This window comes from Buteo buteo, chromosome 27 (genome assembly GCF_964188355.1).
Source record: "Buteo buteo chromosome 27, bButBut1.hap1.1, whole genome shotgun sequence".
NCBI lineage: Eukaryota > Metazoa > Chordata > Aves > Accipitriformes > Accipitridae > Buteo > Buteo buteo.
Window position 1 is genome coordinate 4,523,915 of NC_134197.1, and position 19,686 is coordinate 4,543,600.

The 19,686-nt window shown below is 49.2% G+C and overlaps 1 protein-coding gene across 6 annotated transcripts in view; it reads left to right on the forward strand.

Annotated features, from left to right (window-relative positions):
- Positions 1-19,686, forward strand: part of TNRC18 (trinucleotide repeat containing 18) — a 59,475-nt gene that overhangs the window by 37,249 nt on the left and 2,540 nt on the right. For 4 of the 6 annotated variants that reach the window (XM_075058740.1, XM_075058734.1, XM_075058737.1 and 1 more), the window contains 13 exons: positions 1,047-1,322; positions 8,275-8,514; positions 10,904-11,346; positions 12,168-12,332; positions 13,193-13,334; positions 13,806-13,923; positions 14,209-14,284; positions 14,646-14,754; positions 15,697-15,813; positions 16,093-16,257; positions 16,810-18,104; positions 18,452-18,688; positions 19,162-19,236. In XM_075058740.1, the coding sequence (XP_074914841.1) occupies positions 1,047-1,322; positions 8,275-8,514; positions 10,904-11,346; positions 12,168-12,332; positions 13,193-13,334; positions 13,806-13,923; positions 14,209-14,284; positions 14,646-14,754; positions 15,697-15,813; positions 16,093-16,257; positions 16,810-18,104; positions 18,452-18,688; positions 19,162-19,236 (3,458 nt within the window). The remainder of the gene's footprint in view (positions 1-1,046; positions 1,323-8,274; positions 8,515-10,903; positions 11,347-12,167; positions 12,333-13,192; positions 13,335-13,805; positions 13,924-14,208; positions 14,285-14,645; positions 14,755-15,696; positions 15,814-16,092; positions 16,258-16,809; positions 18,105-18,451; positions 18,689-19,161; positions 19,237-19,686) is intronic. The other 2 variants (XM_075058739.1, XM_075058736.1) reach the window with 1 other exon arrangement.

Consider the following 19,686-nt stretch of genomic DNA (forward strand, 5'->3'; position numbering starts at 1 on the left):
GGGCATAGATCCAAAGGGCGAGCTGAGCATCCAATTCCCACAGATTTTAACAGAAGTCAGATGCCCAAAATCATTTGCATATTTGGGCTTTGGGCCTCCTAAACTTGCTATCCCTCGTTTCTTCCTCTCCACAACCAATGCAGTGGAGGTGGGGAGCGATGCCTGACCTGGGCTGATGCTGGAGAGCATCTGCTGCTGCTCACAGGCTGGAACGGTCCTCGCCGCAATGTCTGTAACGTTGTGGAGCCGATGGTGCGTTCACAAGCGGGGAGGTGACAATTTATACCCACTTTTATTGCATCCAGGGGTACCGTATGCTTTTTGTTCCACTCATCAGATGCCAGAGGGGACTGCTGGATAACTTCTCACCGCCCACGGGGCTTGGCAGCTTTGTAAAGCTGTGGTTCATGGACCGAGGAGCGGCTTGGTCCCTGCTCTGTTTCGGCTTACTTAATATTGCACGCCGCAGAGCGTCTGCGGTGGCGTGTTCAGAGTTAGACATTTGGAGTTAGACGTGTTGCCCATTTGGCAGCTGGGCTTCTCCGGCTGCCCATGTCGAAAACCCTCTGGGAGAGTTGGTTCATGTAGAAAAGTAGATTTAGGTCAGAGTGTTGAACATAACCATGGTTAAGACTAATTCAGATCGATGGCCCGGTTGTTGGCGTTGCTGTGCGGTGGACATCTTCATAGCGGAAATTTCTACCTCAGTTTTCTGCTCCTGAGCTAAAAATACTCCTTGGATCTTGTCTTAAGGGAGGACAGGAGTCATTTGGCCTAGGTGGAGAGTGTCTATTTCTGACCGAAAGAAGGAAATATGTATTTCTGTGTTATTCAGCTCCCGCTTGCTGAGCCTGAGACTTAGGATGGAGGGACCTGGCAGGGGTGGAAAATGGTGGCACACGGCCCCTCCTGCAGCCACTTTCCCCTCCTGGTCTACAGCCTCTTCACAAAGAAACGCACCAAAGCACCCCCCAAAAAACCCCACCCCAAAACCCTCAAACCCCCATTCTCTGATGTAACGCTCTTCCCACCCGCTTTGACCACAGATACGGACTCGGAGGAGGAGGGATCCCTGAGGGACGAGTGGCCGGCGCAGCCCCCATCTGCCCCCAAGCCGCGGCCGCCCGGTCTCTACAGCGCGGCGGCCAGGAAGGGTGGCCGGGCGGCCGGTGGCCCCAAGGTGGCCCCCCGCAGCGCGGCGGCCGGGCGGCCGCTGAAGCCAAAGGCAGTGGCGGGCCGGAAGCAGCCATTCTGCCTGCTGCTGCGGGAGGCCGAGGCGGGATCTTCCTTCAGCGACTCCTCGGAGGACTCGTTCGATCAAGGTTACTAGCTTATAGCAAACACAACCCCAAACGCACCCCTCTGCCATGTCTGTGTGGGAGCGGGCGGGGCGGGGGGCGAGGGCGAGCGAGGGGCCTGGCGGGCCGGGGTCAGCCATTTTGATGGTCGGAGCCAGGGCGGCCATCTTTGTTCTTGGCAGCGTAGCCTGCTTTATCAGCCCGACGTTTATTTTTTATCCTTTTTGTACCTGTATCATTGTGATATTATTACTGGCTGGCTCTTTTAGAGCTTTTATATCAACTGGGTTTTAGTGTCCACCTCTCCCTGCTTTCCTGTTCCCTTCCTCCCTTCAGTTTTTCCCTCACTTTCTTCCTTGCTGCCACCACCACCATTATATTATTATTATTATTATTATTACTATTATTATTATTTTATTTCTTATTATTTTATTTTGGCATGAGCCTTGTGGAGGTTTGGAAGGAGCTTTCTTTTTTTTTTTTAAATTACTTTCCTTTTTGTTTTTTCCTTTTTTCTTTTTCCTTTTTTTTTTTTTAATACCGGGATACTGTTGTGTGGCCGTGTGACTTGATGTTTGTACTGCAATTTGGTATACCAAGCTTTATTAAACATATCGAGTTCATTTTTAACTAAACCTGTGTACCTTGTCTCTCTTGCTGTGTCTCTTATCAGGCGATTAGGTTGCCGCTTCACTTCATCCTGCTCTGCATCCCCCTCCTGCTCCCACTCCCCATGAGTAGAACTGGAATTAACCTAGTCTGGGGTACTCTCTATTATTCAAATATCCCTGCTGCCTTTGTCCAGATAAAGCCTAGGCCTTTACCCCCCCCAACCCCTTTAATTTAATTTTTATTTTGTTCACTGAGTTTTGTTTTTTTCTTTTTCAGTTTGTTTCCTCTGTTGATAGACTCTCTCGAGGCAGGCAGTTAAAATGTGGAGGAGCTTGGTCCTTGTTGCTGCTGCAGGAGGGTGCTGGGTGTAAGGTCCCCATTATTTAACAGCCAGAAATTTATCTTTTTCACTTTTTAAAATGTATACGGCAAGTTTTTGCCTCTCTTTTTGGGTGGTAATTTTTTTCAGATGCCCAGACGTAACCCACGGTGTTCAAGGATATGGCAATTACTGCATTAAATTTGACTCTGCAGTTTCCCTCCCTCACCCTCACCCCAATTTTTTTCTTGCAGCTTTTTTTTGTCAGCCTGTCATTAGTACTTCAGTGGGAAAAGAGATTACTTGAGGCTTTTCCTCCAGAGACACAAGGGGTTTCTGTTTTAGAGCGCACTCATTAAATAATAATCATGGGGAAAGGTCATTTTAATGAGCCCTCAGCTCCCAAAAGAAAATAGCTCGTCTGGGCTGAATGCTAAGCAAGAGCATCCCCAGTTGTTATCATCTAAGTTACATGGCAGATCTGGATGTAGTGCAGCAAAAACCTTTTAGTATTTCACACTGCTCAGACGGCTGTTAATTGAAAACGGTGCTAGATAGTTTTGCTTTTGTTTTGTTTTTTCTTAGTTTTTTGATGTTAATTTCCTCCATGCACCTGTTTGTTTTTTCTTCCCTCCAAACCCAACCTCCAAAGAAAGATAATTTAAGCTAAAAAAAATTATCAAACACAGCAGAAAGATACAGAACGCTGATTTGGTTTGATGTGGCGCTGGGCTGGACCCACCAATGCGTTTCAAAGAAAACCCAAAAAGAGAAATACATGTTTCAGAAAAAAAATAATATTCTTTAGAGAACCCCAAGAGTTCTGGGGATAGTGGATTTTATGTAAGGGTGAGATTGCCACATTTCCATGAAGCGTCTGCGTTAACTTCCATTCCTCCCTTCCCTGTTCCTTCCTGCATCTTTTCTTTGTTTATTTTGCTGCTGTTGGAAATTTTGAGGATATCAATCCCTTTTAGGTGCCAAGTTCTTGAGGGTTTTTTGGGTTTGCTTTTTGGTTTTGCTCCAGGTAAGCAGATAGGTAACTTGTCCCTAATTGGCTTTGTCTATTTTTCAAGTAACCTGTCTGCTTTAAAAGAAAAAAAAAAAAATTAAAAAAAATCCCAGTTTTATGGGATAAAATCCGGGGAGGGGAGGGGATATGGGAGGAGGTTGGGGAATCTGGAACAAATGGGGAAAGGCATTGTAAATCCCTCTGGGGTGTCATTTAATGGTGGGGAAACCAAAGATGCAAAACCTCCTGGGGTGGGAGGTGGGCATGGACGGGGAGGTGGGGAGGGATTATTGGTTACAGTTTTGTTTCTTTCTGCAAATGATTTTTTTTTGGTTGTTCTTTCTCAGAAGCATTACTTGAAGGGATATTTGGGTAATAGGGTTTCTAATGGCTTTCCCTGATACTAAACCGATTAATAACCTCAGCTTTTCTAGAAGTGCTCGCTTTCTCCTTGCAGCTGCTTGACCAACCCTTTCACCCCTGCCCCTATCCATGATGCTTTGAATGTCTGTGTCGGTCTCTTGCATTTGCTCTCACGCTGCACTAAAGAAGCAAAGTGGTTGGCTGGTTGTAGGGCAGACACTTCTCAGCGAGGGTCACTAGCCATGAACCCGAACCTTGACCATTGTTATGTAGGTAGGCAAAATAACTTTTCTTTATGTCATCTGTCAGCCTCAGATGTTTCGATGTTGCCTCCATGAATAATGACACTAGCTCTTTGCATTCTCTTGGTTATTTTAATTTTTAAGATGATTGCTGTCCACTTTTGACTTTCCTCTGTCCACGAAGAGTCTTGCATGGAAGGTTTGCTTATGTGTATGTGTTTGAGGACTCCAGAAATGCTTTACTGTTTGCAGGCCTTCTTTTGGAGAAGCCCTTAACCCAGCAAAGGGAAGGATTTGCAGATGGGTCCTAGATGAGAAGCCATGGCTGCTGCCTGCAAAGGCTCTACCACTGTCCTTAAAGGTTTCTGGGCCACGATGCAGACTGTTCTAGTATCAGGGTAATTGCCTGGCCATGGCCCTGCCAACATCTATGTCAGAGGTAGGAGTGGCTGCAGGAAGACCTGTTTGCGTCTGGTTTGAGGTAGAAGAGGTAGGGACACACTGCTTTCTTACAGACCAACCACCACGTTGCCATTCTGATAACAGGCAAAGCTTGTGGTTTTTCACCCAGTGACCTTGGAGAGGAAACTGCTAATGTGGGCTAAAGCCACGTGGGACTTTTGAAAACCATCAGGATAGGTAATACTTGAGCTTTCTGAGACCAAAGACCCGTACTTGCTCCTCCTCCATACTCTGTTTTCCTTAAGAAATTAGTACCTTCCCTGCTCTCCTTTCCCTGACTGGGAGGAAGATTTTATGCCTGATGAAAAAAAAAACCCAGTGAGAGATAACCGGTTCCCTCTACAGTCATTCCCATGTGATAGTTGTAATATTTTTAATTTTTTATAAGTACTTCTGGAGTCAGCAGCACAGCACATGGGGGGGGAAATATCTTCCAATTATGAGAATTGGCTTGTTTGGAAAAAAAAAAAAAAGGTACAGTCTTAAATTGGACGTTCCAAAATAACTAACTTCCAGAATTTGGACAGATCACACAAATCAGATGTCAATGACCCAGTAGCTGTCTAAAGTCTGCCTGTACTTAGCCTGCTTTGTATGCTGTAGGCCTGCTTGGTGTTATGAGAAAATCATGCTATTTTTTTTACAATGTGAAATGACTCTTTTAAGTGTGTGTTTTTACTCCCCCCTTCCCAAGCCTTTCCTCTCCACACCCCCTTCAATCTGTCTTGTTACATCAGTCTTTAAAAACCAAATTGCTTAACCAATTTCTGTTCATCATTAACAAATCTTCGTTTATTGCTCTCCAACAGTAAAATACCACAGCAGCTTAGCCGTTAAAAGCAATGAGAAAATGTAGTATTTTTAATTGGGTTTGGTTTTTAATTTAATGCAGGTAAAAATTTTAGAAAAAAATAATCTTCTGCAGCTTCAGTTTATCTGGCATCAGTAGCATTTAAATATGAATTTATTGTTTGTTTTGACTGTGGAGTTGTATGTACACGTGTGGTTGCGTGTGTGGGTATATACACACATATACATGCTCTTAAAAATGTCAGTTAGAAAAGATATTTTTAGCTTGGAATATTTTTTCCCTTGCCCTTGCCCAGTGTTAACAGAATTACCGTTGAGGGAAAAAATGATTTTTTCAATGTCTTTTTCCCCATTGTTAACTAAAAATCACCTTTTCAGGAGAAAAAATTGAGGTTTCGATTGTGTAAAGGCATCTGTGCATGCTTCATTTTAAGCCCACACATAGTTTGGGTACAGTAGGAGTAAAACTCCTGCTTCACATTAAATACAGGCACCATGAGTCTCTCCAAGAAGCCATGCAGATGGCCATAGAGCACCAGCAGCTTATTTTCACCGTGACCATAAATTTGGGGACTTAGTTTAGAAGCATGTGGGTTTGGAGCAGAGCCCCAAATGTGTTCTTTTTATTTCATTTGTTAGGTTTTGTACCTTGGAAAATCAGGAGGAAGAGGGGCAGGGATTGTGCTGTGCGTGTAGAGTGGAGTTAGCAAGATCTGCCCTCGCCATGAGAAGTGGAGGAGGATAGATCTGTGCTGTGAATGTGTTAAAATGTGTTTATTTTCAGGCTGAAAATTGTATCTCATGCAGATAAAAATATAAGTGTTATGGTAAAAATGCTGACAAGAGACTATCTTCAGTTGTCTTTCCATAGTGTGACACTCTATATTTGAAAGAGGTTAGAATAACTGCCAGGTACGCTATTGTATCGTATGTTTTCTGTAGCGTGAGTAATAGCCACTTTCATCCTGGCTTTTAAATCTGTTTTACCTAGGTGCATTTGAAATACTGTAGCTGCTGGGCACCCTTATGCCCTCGCACGTGCAGAGTCTTTAAGTGCTGAAGAGGTGGTGCTGCCTGTGCTCGGCACAGCTCCTGGGCAGTCGGTGCAGCAGAGCCAAGGGTGCTGCAGGGGATTCCCGTGGGACAGGTCATGGAGGGATTTTCCTGCAAACTTTCCCCTTTTTTTGCCTGTTTTCCTCCCCACTGTCGGCTCAGCTGACTGTCTGACAGGCGGGGCTGTACAGGTTGATTTGTTTCAATTTTTTTCTGGTTTTGCTGAGAACTGCTGAATTGCGGAGCCAAATGGGATGTGTGGAGGGGGTCTCAATACCCCATCGTGTGTCACTGAACTCGGGCATGGTTTTGCTGCTTTTCAGGCAGGTGGTTTCCACGTCTCAGAATAGCCGAGTTCATCTGGATTTGTTTTCTTTTTGGCAAAACGTGCTAGAAAAACAGCAGTTGTGCCCCCTTTTCTGGTAGGGGAAGGAATCTGATCCTAATTTGCTGTGGACTTGTTTTTTTGCATGTGGTTTTTATGCAAGGAGTGAGCAGGGCTGTGGATTTCTCGGTATTTACTGCAGAACTGTAGGTATATCACAAGGAACCAGCCAAAGCAACTGAAATGGGGAAGGGATTTTTATGCAGTTAAAAATTAGTATTCTGTGACCATCTGATGTATGTTATGGAAATAAGCTCTCCTTGTTAAAAAAAAAATAAAAAATAGCTGGCCATTACTTCAGTTGATAAAAGGCAAGGATGAGAATACTGTTTTCTGACACTCCTGTTGCATGGAAGAATAATCCAAAGTGGAAAAATAACACTTGTGTTACTGTATTTTTTTTTTTTTGAACAACCAAGTGTTGAGGACGTTTTTATCTATCCCAGAGGGCGTACGTGAAAAGAAAAGGATTTTCATGTTCATTCCAGCTCATTTTGAAGGGATCTGGTTTCTCATTTGGCTGGCTTTCAGATGCAGGGATAGTGGCTGGCGGGGAGCTGGTGAGTGGGCTCAGGCAGGGAGAGCAGGGCTCCTGCTAGTGGTGGAAATTTTCCAGCAACCTTGATGATCCTACTTAAGCCCTCAATTTCAAGAGAAATGAAATCACTTTTCCAGACCCACTTTTTGCAGTTAAATATATATATTTATAGGTATATCTGCTCATATATGTGTGTGTATATGTATGTGTGTGGTATACGTGCATTTATGTAGTGACTTTTGCTCACCAGCACTAAATGGATGAGATGCTGTTAAAATTAATTGCCTTTGAGCTGATGACAGACTCTTGGGAAGTGCTGTGGGAAGGGAGAGGTGCCACTCTCAGAGCATCTGCCCCCAAAATACCTGCTGTATATACACCGTAAAGGAAAACCCCAGCCCACTGCTCTCTGCGGGTGTCAGCCGAGGCAGGCAGCAAGGCTGATTTCTTTGCCAGAATTAGATTTTGGCTGTGGGCAGCTCTTCCTGCCTGTGCTGAGCTGGGCTTCCCTAGCCTGAGCTGTAGAGAGGGAAATGAAAGGCATGGAGAGTTTTGAGGCAGAGTGTTTAGACACTCCTCCTTGTCTCCAACACTACCTACACTTTTCCCCCTTATGCATTCCAAATCCATTGCTTTCAAATTATTATTTCCCTCCCTCCCTTTGCATTTTTGCCTCCTGCCCCTTCTCCTCTCTGTGTCCTCCTTGCCTCCTGCCGTGGTGCAGGCTGATCTCTGGTATTCCCCTTCCCTGCTGATATCTGATTCTGATTACGCTAATGGATTTCGTTATGGAGGAAGAGGTGGTGGGTGGGAGGGGAATACCACAGCTCCGAGGTTGGGATTTTCAAAGGAATTAAGCTTTTAATTCCTCCTGAAAGCTGCAGGGAAGGGGTGCATGGCATCCTTTTCAAATCTCTTCCAACACCCTGAATAGGTCCTCTTTGCCGTACCCTGTATTGCTGTGTCCTTCAAGGGTGGTGGTAGGCAGGGTGATACCGGCTGTATGGCTGCAAAGACACGTGTGTGTCTGTGGCCAACGTCTTCTGGCTCAGCTCATGGGTGGCTCAGTGCTACTTAGGTGAGCACAGAGCAGCATGAGAGTTATCGGTTCGGGGTGGAAATGTGGCTGATGCACAACTCCATGAGATTTGTAATGGACTCCCTCTTTTCTGCGTGCTAGATTCTAGCTCAGAGGAGGAGGAAGAGGAGGACGAAGAGGAAGAGGAGGAAGCAGAGGACTATGGGACAGATGGCACCGACAGGCTTTCATCGCCTGCCCTTGACGAGAGCGGCCTGGGCCTTCTAGCGAGGTTTGCCGCCAGTGCAATGCCCAGCCCCATTGTTCCCCCTCCACTTTCCATCATCCAGCTGGAGGCCAAGCAGAAGGCGAAGAAGAAGGAGGAGCGGCAGAGCCTGATGGGTGAGTTGCATGGTTAGGGTTGGTGCCATGGGGGCAAGGTGGAAGGTTCAGGAGGTCCCAGCTGTGCTGCAAGAGAGCAGGTTGTTACCCAGACACTGTCTTGCCCTTTCTTTGCTTTTGGCTGCTTGGTGCTGATGCTGAAGGCAGGGGGAATCGCCTGGCAAGAACACAAGAACCAGTCATGGGTATGGCAGGTTTAGCAGCTGCAGCCATGGCTTCTGTAGGGGCAGTTGCCTGTGGCTTTCTCAAAGTTTTCTCTTTTCCTACCTGGCAAATCCTTAACAGTCATGCTGCAAAGGCAAGCGATGGGATACTGTGTCCCCTTGGACAGAGTGCTGGAGGCAGTGAAGTGCTGTTACATTTTAGGGAAGGAAGCATGTGCTAAATGCAGCTGATGTTAGATACGCAAGAGAAGCGGAGACACCCAAGCAGAAGAAAAACCTCTTCAGTCAGCCCATCCCATCAGCTTCCTCATAGAAACTGGCCAGTGAGACTTGAAACAAGCATTTCTTCCTCTGCTCATGTGTTTGCATTGCCAGACCCCATGTTTCTGTCCCTGTCTCTGTCTCAGTTTCAGTGTGTTACACATAATTGGGAGTTTAATTTCTTCCCCTCCCCATGCCCTGCTGCACAAGTGCCCATTGGTGACATCGTTCCCAGTCAGACAGATCTACATGGGCTCCATTTATAAATTCTCTATTAATATTTATTAAGTGATAATGGAATTTATAGCATGCTTCAGAATGGAAAATGATGTCTTCCTTGGGAGCCTGGCTTGTTTTAGCACTGTTTCCATGCTATATTAGGCTTTTGCCAACTTGTTCCAACAGCCTCTGTTAAGAATTCATTGTCTTGTAACCTGTCCTCCTTGAAGCTGGAAGCATCTAGAAATTGCCTCATTCGGCAGTGAGAGAGGAGAAGGAGTGTTGTAATTTCCAATGGGTTTTTCATTTTGAGCCTTGCCAGCTTTAATTTTGACAGACTTGCTCTTTTCCTGTTCATGCTGGGGCTGTCTCAGGGGATGAGGTTTGGATAGAAGATGAGAGCAGGTTCCTGCAGACTGAATTTGCCCAGGAAACTAAGCATATTTGAGAGAGAAGGACTGAGAGAAGATGCTCTGCATGCCTGAGCCTCGTACGTTTTCATTTTCCCACATGAATGTTGTTCAGTCCCTTGTGTCCTTTCTCAAGGGTCTCCTGCATGCAGTGGTTATCACAGCAGGGGATGTTCGCTGTTGGGCTTGAGAACAGTTTCTGCCAACCTCCCTGGCATGAAGCGAGGCCTGATTTCAGACCTCCCTGGTGTGAAGGCGAAGTCATGCAGATTTGTGTGCAGAGAGGGGAGACCCACAGCAGGTTGGAGGAGGATACAAGAGAGACCTTTGGCTGATGCTCTTTTTTTGGAGAGGGAGAACAGGTTCTGCTGATGTTTGTACACATCTTCCACATCTTCAGAGGTGCTGTGCCAACCCATGAGGTCCAGTGTCCTGGGAAATAAATGGATTTGGAAAATCTGGGCTCAGTCTCTTGTTCTAACATAGACTTACGGCATGATCTTGGGCAAGTTTCTTCCTGGCTGTTTATATCCCTCTGACGGTACAGTGCCTGTGCAGCCACAGTGCTTTGCCTACCTCCTGCTCATGTTGCTGGGTGTGTAGGTGCTGCCTCAGTTTCCCTTCTGCCCCTGGAAACATAGGATCTTGCTCTCCTTTATGAAGTTCTGGGGAACACACTGAGGTGGTGAACATCTTGGCATTACTACAGTATTTCAGGCATCTGGGTACTGCTGTGCCCGTGATGCTGAACAGAGGCCAATGTGAGGGGATTTCCATTTGCCACAGACAAAAGATCATTTACCTCTCTTGACTTTAAGGCGATAACCTGAGCCAATAGAAAGATCTGTGGTGTCTGTTGGCCAATGGCAAAAAATAAGCTTGAAATATGGGTTTATTCAATTTGTTAAAGAGATTGTTCTCCTGAAATGAAGGTGAGACTGGAGAGGACTCCCACCGGGTGGGGAGAAAGGCTCAGCTTGTGGCGTTCGTGCTTGGCTTCAGCTGAGCAACTCATTTTTGTAGAGGGGCAAATGTTAGAGTATCTTTTCTCTTATGAACTTCCTGCAGGGTTTTGGCTGTGGGAGAAGGGAGAAAATGGAGGCAAGGAACATACTGAACCACACTGCCTGAATGGGTGGGCTCTGGTTTGGGGCAGGGGAGACTTATTTTCAGGGAAATCAGTGTTTTATGGGGCAGAAATGCAGATCTGAGGGATGTGGGTTGGAAAGGGGAACAAGCACGTCATCTCTCATGGAGCCCAAAAGCTTCAAGCGGGATGTGGCCCCTCTTGGCTCAGCTGGGGCTTTGACTGATGGTTAAATCCTTTGCATCTAGGGACAGAGTTTGAATACACCGACTCGGAGAGTGAGATCAAGATCAGGAAGAAGTCGCCTTCAGGGCTGCTGCGGGGAAAAAAGGGGCCACTGGAGGCAAGCAGCATCCCGCCCAGCCAGGCCCCCAGCAGCCTTGACTCTGGATCTGGGAGTGCTGACAAGGCCAAGCTTGGGTCTGAGAAAGGCCGCAAGCTGAAGAAATTCAAGTCCCCCAAGGACTTGAGCTTTGAATTTGGACTGGAGGCCAGTGACGATGACCTGTGGAACCGGCGCCGGAGTGAGCGGATCTTCCTCCACGACGCCACTATGTCCTCGGCCATGCTGACCCCCGCGGCGCCTGCCAGCTCCACTCCTGTCTCCAAGCCTGGGCGCTGTGGCAAAGGGGCACCCCTGAGCCCCAAAAAGGAGGGCAGCAAGGGGAAGGAGAGGAAGGAGCTAAGCAAGGTGAGGAGTGCGCTGGCAGAATTGGTGTGGCACCCTTGGGAGCTGAGGGCGAGGGGAGAGCAATTAACTCCACTGGGGCAGAGGAGAGTTGAATCCTGTCGCAGCAGTTGCCCCAGTGCTGTTTGGCTGCCCCTTGTCACCTCTGCCAGCCCCACATACGCCCGGAGGAGCTGTCAGGCTTGGATCTGACTCGCAGGGAGTAAAAAGCCTGTTGTGTTTAAACAGGGCAGGTTACTTGTGTCACCCTCCCTGTCCCAAATCCATCCTGCTTGGATTGGCCAGAGTGGACAATCCTGCATTAAAACATTTGTGAAATCTCTCTCCCACTCTCTGCACGATCTTAACTCGCTTGCTGAGCTGTGGCCCCCATGCTGGCCTTTAAGGCTCTTCAGCTTTTATACAGTATCTTCTGAGGGCTGTCCCTGGCTGGTGGTGGCAGCGATCTCTGGGTTGCTGGCTCTTCATCTTGGCTGAAAGCTCGGGTCTCTCTGGCTCCAGTTCAGTTCACAGCAGTGTTATGGAGGAGCACTGATTGTGAGGACAGTTAAAGTTAGTTGTGACATGAGGCCAGTTAGGATCTTCTTGGAGCTCTTTGGTGGGCAGGACTTGCTCTCCAGGGTGATGAAAAGCTCTTCCCAAAATGTGTGAAGCCTGAAAGCTGAGCTGGGAGATGTAGGACATGGTGCAGTCAGTGAACTAGCTGCTGGCTGAACGTCATCCTACTTGTGCACAGCCTGCTTTGCCTTACCTTTCCACTCTCCCTGGGCCCAGATCTTTACCAATCCTCTCTTTACTGATGGGAGTGTCTTCTTTATTTCTAGCAGCGGAAGAAGGGTAAAGAAACACCCTGCTGCTCCTCTTCCTCGTCCATGTCTCCTCCTGGGATCCCTAGCTCCCCATCTGATGTTCGTGTCACCCTGGCGAATGCCCTGAGCTCCACCAAGAAGAGCAAAGCCAAGGTGAAAGCCAAGGAGGTGAAAAAAGAGGTGAGGGGCTGGTTCTAGTCTGGGTGAACTGGAGGGTGGCTGGCAGAGCCTTGCTCTTTTCCTGGACTGTTGCAGTGTGAAGGAGGGAAAACAGACATGCAGGTTTTGCTGGGTGTGTTACAGGCAAAATGCTGGTTTGAGAAGCCTAAAATCCAAGAAAGACTATCAGGTAGAACCTGCTGCTACCATCTGGCGTTCATTTGCCTTCACCCCCCCAAATTAGTGAGCAGGCAGGATTTTCTCTAAGGCCACCACAGGGTGGAGGGAGAGCCTTCATGAGTAGTGAGGACCAAGGAGATGGTGATGGAGTTGCCTTGCTCAGCACTGGGTGAGCCGGGTCACAACTGGTTTGTTCTCCATTGTTGTAGCCTGTCTTCTCTCATTACGCACATTACTGCATCTTCTCATGTGATTTCTGAGTGTAATGCTTATGGTCTGTGTGTAACGGATCGTGGGGCTTTGAGAAGAAATAGGAACAGTGCCTGCTGCCTGCTTAGTGAAGACAGGGTCTCAGGAGCGCTGTGCAGAGAGAGATATGGTGAATGGAGAACAAAGCTACAGCTGTCTTTTCCACAGCATCTCTCCTAACCTTCAGGAGTGAGATGTGGCTAGGATGTGTGAAATAGCTTTTGGTCAACTGTCAATGATGCTTGGGGATAAACCCAGAAAAGCAAAGGTCTTTGTTCAACCAAAAAGCAAGTTGGGGTACATCCACTTAACTCTCTGTGCGATTAACATTTCTGAGGATGGAGACAAGTTGGTCCCAGTATCTTGAGGTTATTTGTTGCTGGAGAAAGGTGAGATGGGATCAGACCATTGCCTGTTGTCATCCAGCTGATGTGCTGCTTGCTCTCGTGCAGAACCGAGGGAAAGGAGGAGCTGTCAGCAAGCTCATGGAGAGCATGGCAGCAGAGGAGGATTTTGAACCCAACCAAGACAGCAGCTTCTCAGAGGATGAGAACATCCCACTAAGCATGCTGGTTGAGCGACCTCCCACACCAGGTGAGGGCAGGAGGGGCTGGGGACCTAATTGTACAGGTAGAGGAGCTGGGCGAGTTTCCTAGGGCTGCTCAGAAGAGGACTGTGCTGCTTTCACATGTTCCTCATCCGAAGCCATGAGTCCTTGGGGTGGAGATACCACTTTTCCAGTCCGTTTGGCTTGCCAAAGCCAAGCATTATCAGAGTGGCCCACTGTGACATCTCAATGAAGCCCACTCTCTGAGCTTCCCTATTTTCATTTACTGGTATATTATTATTATTATTACCAAGAGGGAGGACTTTTTTATTATTGCCAACAGGGCAAAATGTTTCTGTGCCAGGAGCTAGCCAGAGAGAGAGCCCTTTCTGCAAAGGGCTTACTGGCCTTTTCCTAGGGGAGGGTGATGCTGGGAGTATGAGCTTTCCTTCTCCCCTTGCTGTTGCTTTTTCATTTATGGTGCTCTCTAATCCCCACCTTGCTCCAACACCTCACAGCTCCCCGCTCCTGCATAATTGACAAGGATGAGCTGAAAGATGGTCTGCGTGTCCTCATCCCCATGGATGACAAGCTGCTCTATGCCGGGCATGTCAAGACAGTGCATTCACCAGACATGTGAGTTGAGAGGCTACTGTATCCACCTAGGCTCTGGTGGTGAATGGGGATGTAGCTGATGCAGGGGTCAATTTGGGGGTTGTGTAGAGCTGGCTGGAGAGAGACTGACAGAGTCTGGCAGGGAGGGAAGGAGAGTTCACTCTGGTTTATCAGTGCTGAGGAAAATCCAATTACCTCTCATTAAATGCTCTCAAATATACTGGTGGTACGACTCAGAGGGAGGTGTTAACCTGGTTGGGGTGATGTCTTCCATGTGCCGTGTCTGACCTGGCCTTTGTGTTTCAGATACCGTGTAGTGGTGGAAGGCGAGAGGGGAAACCGTCCCCACATTTACTGCCTGGAGCAGCTCTTGCAGGAAGCGGTATGTGAGGCCAAAGGGTGCCTGTTCTTGGTGCCTGAGCCCTGTTTTGGAGTGGAGGACACTTCCAGCTAGCCTCCTCCTCCCCCAGCTGGGGCTGCAGGGATGCCCTGGTCTCTCCTCTGTGGCCAGCCTGGGCAGAGCTCCTCTTGGTGTGGGTCGCTGCCCCATGGCTGAGCTCCGCCACTGGCAGTGGGCACTAGACCTGTATGCCAGCAGGGATAGTCCTTCATGCTGCCCTGTGAGCAGCAAAGAAGCTGTCCCTTGCCTTCTCCAGAGCTGCTTTGCTACACACCAAGTGTGGTGGGATGGTCTGTGCTGGTTCCAGGAACATCAGTAATTGCCTTCCTCTTGCCCCGAGCAGATCATCGATGTGAAACCACCTTCAGTGCGATTCCTGCCCGAGGGCACGAGGATTGCAGCCTACTGGAGCCAGCAGTACCGCTGCCTCTACCCAGGGACAGTTGTCCGAGGTAAGGACACCCTGGCTGCTCTGTGCTGTGAACAAGGGATGTCTCAGTCCTACGTGTCCTGAGGGATGTCAGGCTTGTCTGGGGAAGCACCTGAAGGGTGCTGTGAGTATCCTGGAGGTCAGAGCCTGGCCCATTCCTCTTCTCCAGGTCATGCCCAACTCAGTCATGATGCTGGTTTAGTAACATCCTGTTAGTCCAGGAGGTGTGCTCTCATAGGAAGAGGTCTGAGCAATTTAGGAGCTTAAAATATCAGAGAAATTTAACACGCATCAAAAAGTCACAATTAACTCCAGGCACCAAAGATATCTGAGGTTGTGGAGGTTTCTAAATCACCTGCACTCTCATAGCTTTGCTTCTGATCACCTCTCCCATCTGGTCCCGTTAAAAAGCCAGTGAAGAGCCCTGGACAATTCTACCATGACTGGTCTTGCTTTTGGGCTCTTGGTCACACTACATGTGTATAAGGGAAGAATTACTTACGAGTTATAGACCAGTGATGCTGATGCAAGAAGAGAGGGTGGGAACACGGCTTACTTCTCTTGGAGAGAAGGTGAAAAGCACCAGCTTGTGATTGCTAAGAGTAGTTACAAAATGCAGGTCAAAAAAAAAAACATATTGCAGTGAAAACAGAGAGATTAATTTCTGCAAGAATAGAGGAAAATAGGGGAAAGAGGTGGGAAGTCAAACTGGAATGGTTGTTATGTTCTGGAGCAGTGCTGCGGACTGGGAAATTTTACACTGGGTGGGCTGGTTTAGTATTATCAGGGACTTTCTGTTGCAGACTGAGTCTTCTGTGCTCTCCCTGCACAGCCTAGGAAAGGTGAGGACGGGATACTTTGGAGCTGGTGCAGGATCCCTGTCTTCCCCCACGTCCCCACTTCCTTGACAAGGGGGTTGTACTCTGATGTTTGTCCCTAATCCCATCTTCTGCTCCCCCAATAGGAGCCCTGGATCTGGAGGAAGATGGTGATCTCATCACAGTAGAGTTTGATGATGGGGACACAGGACGTATCCCGCTGTCTCACATTCGGCTTCTCCCACCTGACTACAAGATCCAGTGTGAGTCTTGCTGTTCAGTTTTTTTGCATGACACTTCCCACTGTGAAAAGTAGGGAGTTTTGGTCCACCTGCCTCTGAGATTTTGGGATGAGTTCACAGACTTGCAATCACAAAGATTGCACCATCAATTATGGGCATGCAGAGCTGGTGTGGGATATAACCCACAGGGAAAAAAGGCCCGGTCCTTATTGCAGAATTGGTAGAGATATGTTCCCTGTATTGCATCTCTGTTTCATGTGTTATCTGACTGCATTTGACTGTGTCTTTGACCTATTCCAGGTGCTGAGCCTTCCCCAGCCCTTTTGGTACCCAGCACCAAGCGCCGTAGCCGTAAATCCAGCAAAGACACTGGAGAAGGAAAAGAGGGAGCTACACTGGGGTCAGAGGAGCCTGTCTCAAAGGGCAAAGGGCGAGGAAGAAAACCAAGTGTCAAGGCGAAAGCTGGTAGGTTATCACCCCTGCCAGACCTGGAGTTGAGAGAGTCCTTGCACAGTTTCCCACTGCTCTCCCCACATTAGAGCTGTTGTTTGGCACAAGATTTGGAGGGGAATGGATGCACTGCTTGAGTGCAGAGCCTCCATGCATCAGCTCGCTCTGCTGTGGCTAGTTTGCAGGAGGCTGGCTCAGAAGCTGGCTTGTGCTGTGAGAGCTTCCTCCTGTCAGTCAAGGCTGCAGAGCAGGGTCCCTTTTTTAGCTGAGCATCTCAGCAGCCATCAGTAGGGCCAGAGATGTGGGAGGTCTGCAGTTTGATTCCCCTGCAGTTGAAGCAGCATCGCTGGGCATTGCTCATCAGCTACTCACAGGTGATGGCATCAGGCCAGGCTGCTTAGTAAGGCTGTTCAGTGAGGACCTGTGCCTCTTTGGGGATACTTAAGCAGTCAGGAACAAGCCACCCTTGGCCAGAGACTGGTCAGCACTGGTGTCTGGTTGTGTCTGAGTTAGTAAAGCCTATCTGGATGGATACCATCATGCCTTTGTGTTTCCTCCCCTATGCAGAAGAGGCTGCCTTGCCAGAAGAGAAGGATCAGGTTGAGTCTTCACCTGTTACCTCTTCAGTCCCAGAGAAGCCAGCTTGCTTGGGCAAGCCAAGCATGAAGGGGTCACGAAAATCACAACCGCTGCCAACTGGAGGCTCTCCTGCCCCCACAGAGGAAAAGAGGTCTAAAGCCAGCAAAATGAAGATCTCCACTAAGCTGCATAGTCCCCCGCAACCCACTTACCAGCCCGCTGTGTTCGGCAGCATCCTTGGCACGGAACCCTACAGCGACCTCCCAGGGACACTGGCGGCCTTCGGCTCTAGCGATGCTTCGGCGTCAAAAACCAAGGCCAAGAAAGGGCGGCCCACAGAAGAGACACAGGAGTTTGGTACCATGGTCAAGGCTCAGAGGAAGCATGACAACGAAATCCTGATCAAGCTGGACCATGAGGGCGTGATGTCTCCAAAGACAAAGAAGATGAAGGAGGCGATGAGGATGCTGGAGGACTCGAACCTGGCCAGTCGCAGAGACAGCAAGAGTCTCTTGGGGCTGGGCTATCCCCCTGCAGTGGGTGCGGAGGGCAAGCAGAAATCTTCCCGAGCCAAAGCAGCTGAGGGAGACCCTTCCCCTACCAGCTTCGGAGGAAAGTTTGATGGCTCAGCGGAGAGCCTCACTGCTTCGAAGGACCAGGAAGAAAAGGCAGCAGCTCCAGCAGCCGTGGAGGAGTCTGAGAGCAACAGCAGCGACAGCAGCTCGGAGTCAGAGGGAGAAGAGGAGGCTGAGAAGAACCGAGGGGAGGCCCAGGACAGCAGCTCAGCCAGCTCGAGAGCATCCACCCCTCTGTCTTCCTCCAATTCCTCCTCCTCTTCCTCTTCTAGCAGCAGCTCGTCTTCATCCTCCTCTTCCTCTTCTTCCTCGGCCTCATCGACTTCTTCTTCATCGAGCTCCAGCTCTTCTTCCTCCTCCACTACGGATGAAGACTCCTCCTGTAGCTCTGATGACGAAGTAGCTGAGGCCCAGCCAAGTTCCTCAGTGCAGCAAACCCTCCCACCCAAGCAAACCAAACAGGCAGGGAAATCCCGCGCATCCTCCCACCCCCAGAGCCAGAAACAGCCGGCGCAGCAGCCGGTGCAACAGCCGGCACCGCAGCAGAGCGGCAACAAGAGCAGGCCCAAAAAGCGCGAGGGCATCCACCTGCCCACCACCAAGGAGCTGGCCAAGCGCCAGCGGCTGCCGTCAGTGGAGAACAGGCCCAAGATTGCTGCTTTCCTCCCTGCACGACAGCTGTGGAAGTGGTTTGGGAAACCCACACAGGTAAACAGAGCCTCTCCCACCACTCCGTAGTGCTTGGCACTGGCATTTGCCTCGTGGTGCCTTTTACCCATGCCCTTTGCCTTCTCCTGGGGTGGTGAAACTCTGGTGGCATGGTGTGTCCCCAGCCAAGGTCTCCAGTTTGCAAGGAGATTGGGGTTGGCATTTGCTGTGTCTGGGGGAGCCATCCTGCATGGCGTGTCACTCTGCCCTGTTTTCTGTGGGAATGCCTGTGGATGCTGTGGCTCTGCCGACAGCGAAGGGTGGGATGTGGGACAAGGTAAGCAGTGGTGGGTGGGGAAAACCTGGGTGATCCCTGGCTGCTCACCTGCGCGATCCTCTCTTGGCAGAGACGAGGAATGAAAGGGAAGGCCAGGAAGCTCTTCTACAAGGCCATCGTCCGGGGCAAGGAGATAATCCGCATCGGAGACTGTGCAGTCTTCCTCTCAGCTGGCCGCCCCAACCTGCCCTACATTGGCCGGATCCAGAGCATGTGGGAGTCATGGGGGAACAACATGGTGGTCCGAGTCAAATGGTTTTATCACCCAGAAGAAACCAACCCTGGGAAGAAACTCAACGAAGGCAAGGTAGGCTGGTCTCCTTTGCCAAGAGGGCTGCAAAGCTTCTTGTTTCCTTTTGTTTCCCAGGATGAGGAAAACACCCATGGCCCAGTTTGTTACTGGTACCGTAATGGGGGTGGCCTCATCGTTTCACGTTTTGGGGTCTGCCTGTGGTGTGGAGAAGCCTGGTGTTTAACCCTTGAGCAGGGGAAGGGTGGGTTTTATCGTAGTAGGAAATAAAAGACTTTTGTGTCAGTCCAAAGAGTGTCAAGAGCCAGATCAAGTTTTACGTGTAAGAATGACTGGCCTGGTGCTCAGAAACACTGAATTCTGCACATGTGTGCAGTGTGGTTTACAGTAGGCTCTTAGTATTTATTACCAGTGGCTGTGGACAGGGGTTGAGGTTGTAAAGGCACGTGTGGTGGGCAGGAGGTGATAGCATGGAAAAACAACTAATTCACGTGCTTTTCCTTTCTGTTTTTTCTTCCTCTTGGGCACAGCGCTGGGATCAGAAATCGGGCAGGAGTCTGTCCACAGCTTTGCAGGCATCCAACCAGAGGAAGGACTTTATGGAGGTTGGTGAGGCTGGGGGAGGGCTGGAAGGGGATGTGGGGGACTCTGTAACAAATGCTGCTGGGGAAATGCCCCATGAGCTTCTCTGGCTCTTGCTTTTTGCCTCAGCTGCTGAGTCCGCAGCACCCAGGACTTTGGATGGGTGTTTCTGGGAGGGTGGGAGTAGCTGCTGGTGTTGGGAGGAAAAGAGGGCTGGTATCCAGCACCCGTCTTTGCATTTGCATCTTTGAAGTGAGGATGACAACCTCCTGGCCTCCGTATTCGCCTGTCTGTGCACTTGACAGTCACAGCATTCCCATCAGTGGGAGCTGAGTGAAAGTGAGGGCTCGGGTTTAGTGCACTGGATGGATTGTGTCCGCGCTGCCCAGGGGCCTGTGCAGATTCCCAGTGTCCGTCCCCTGAGCTGACAGTGGAGATGAGTGGGGTGTTCTGCTCGAGTGTGAGCACAAGCC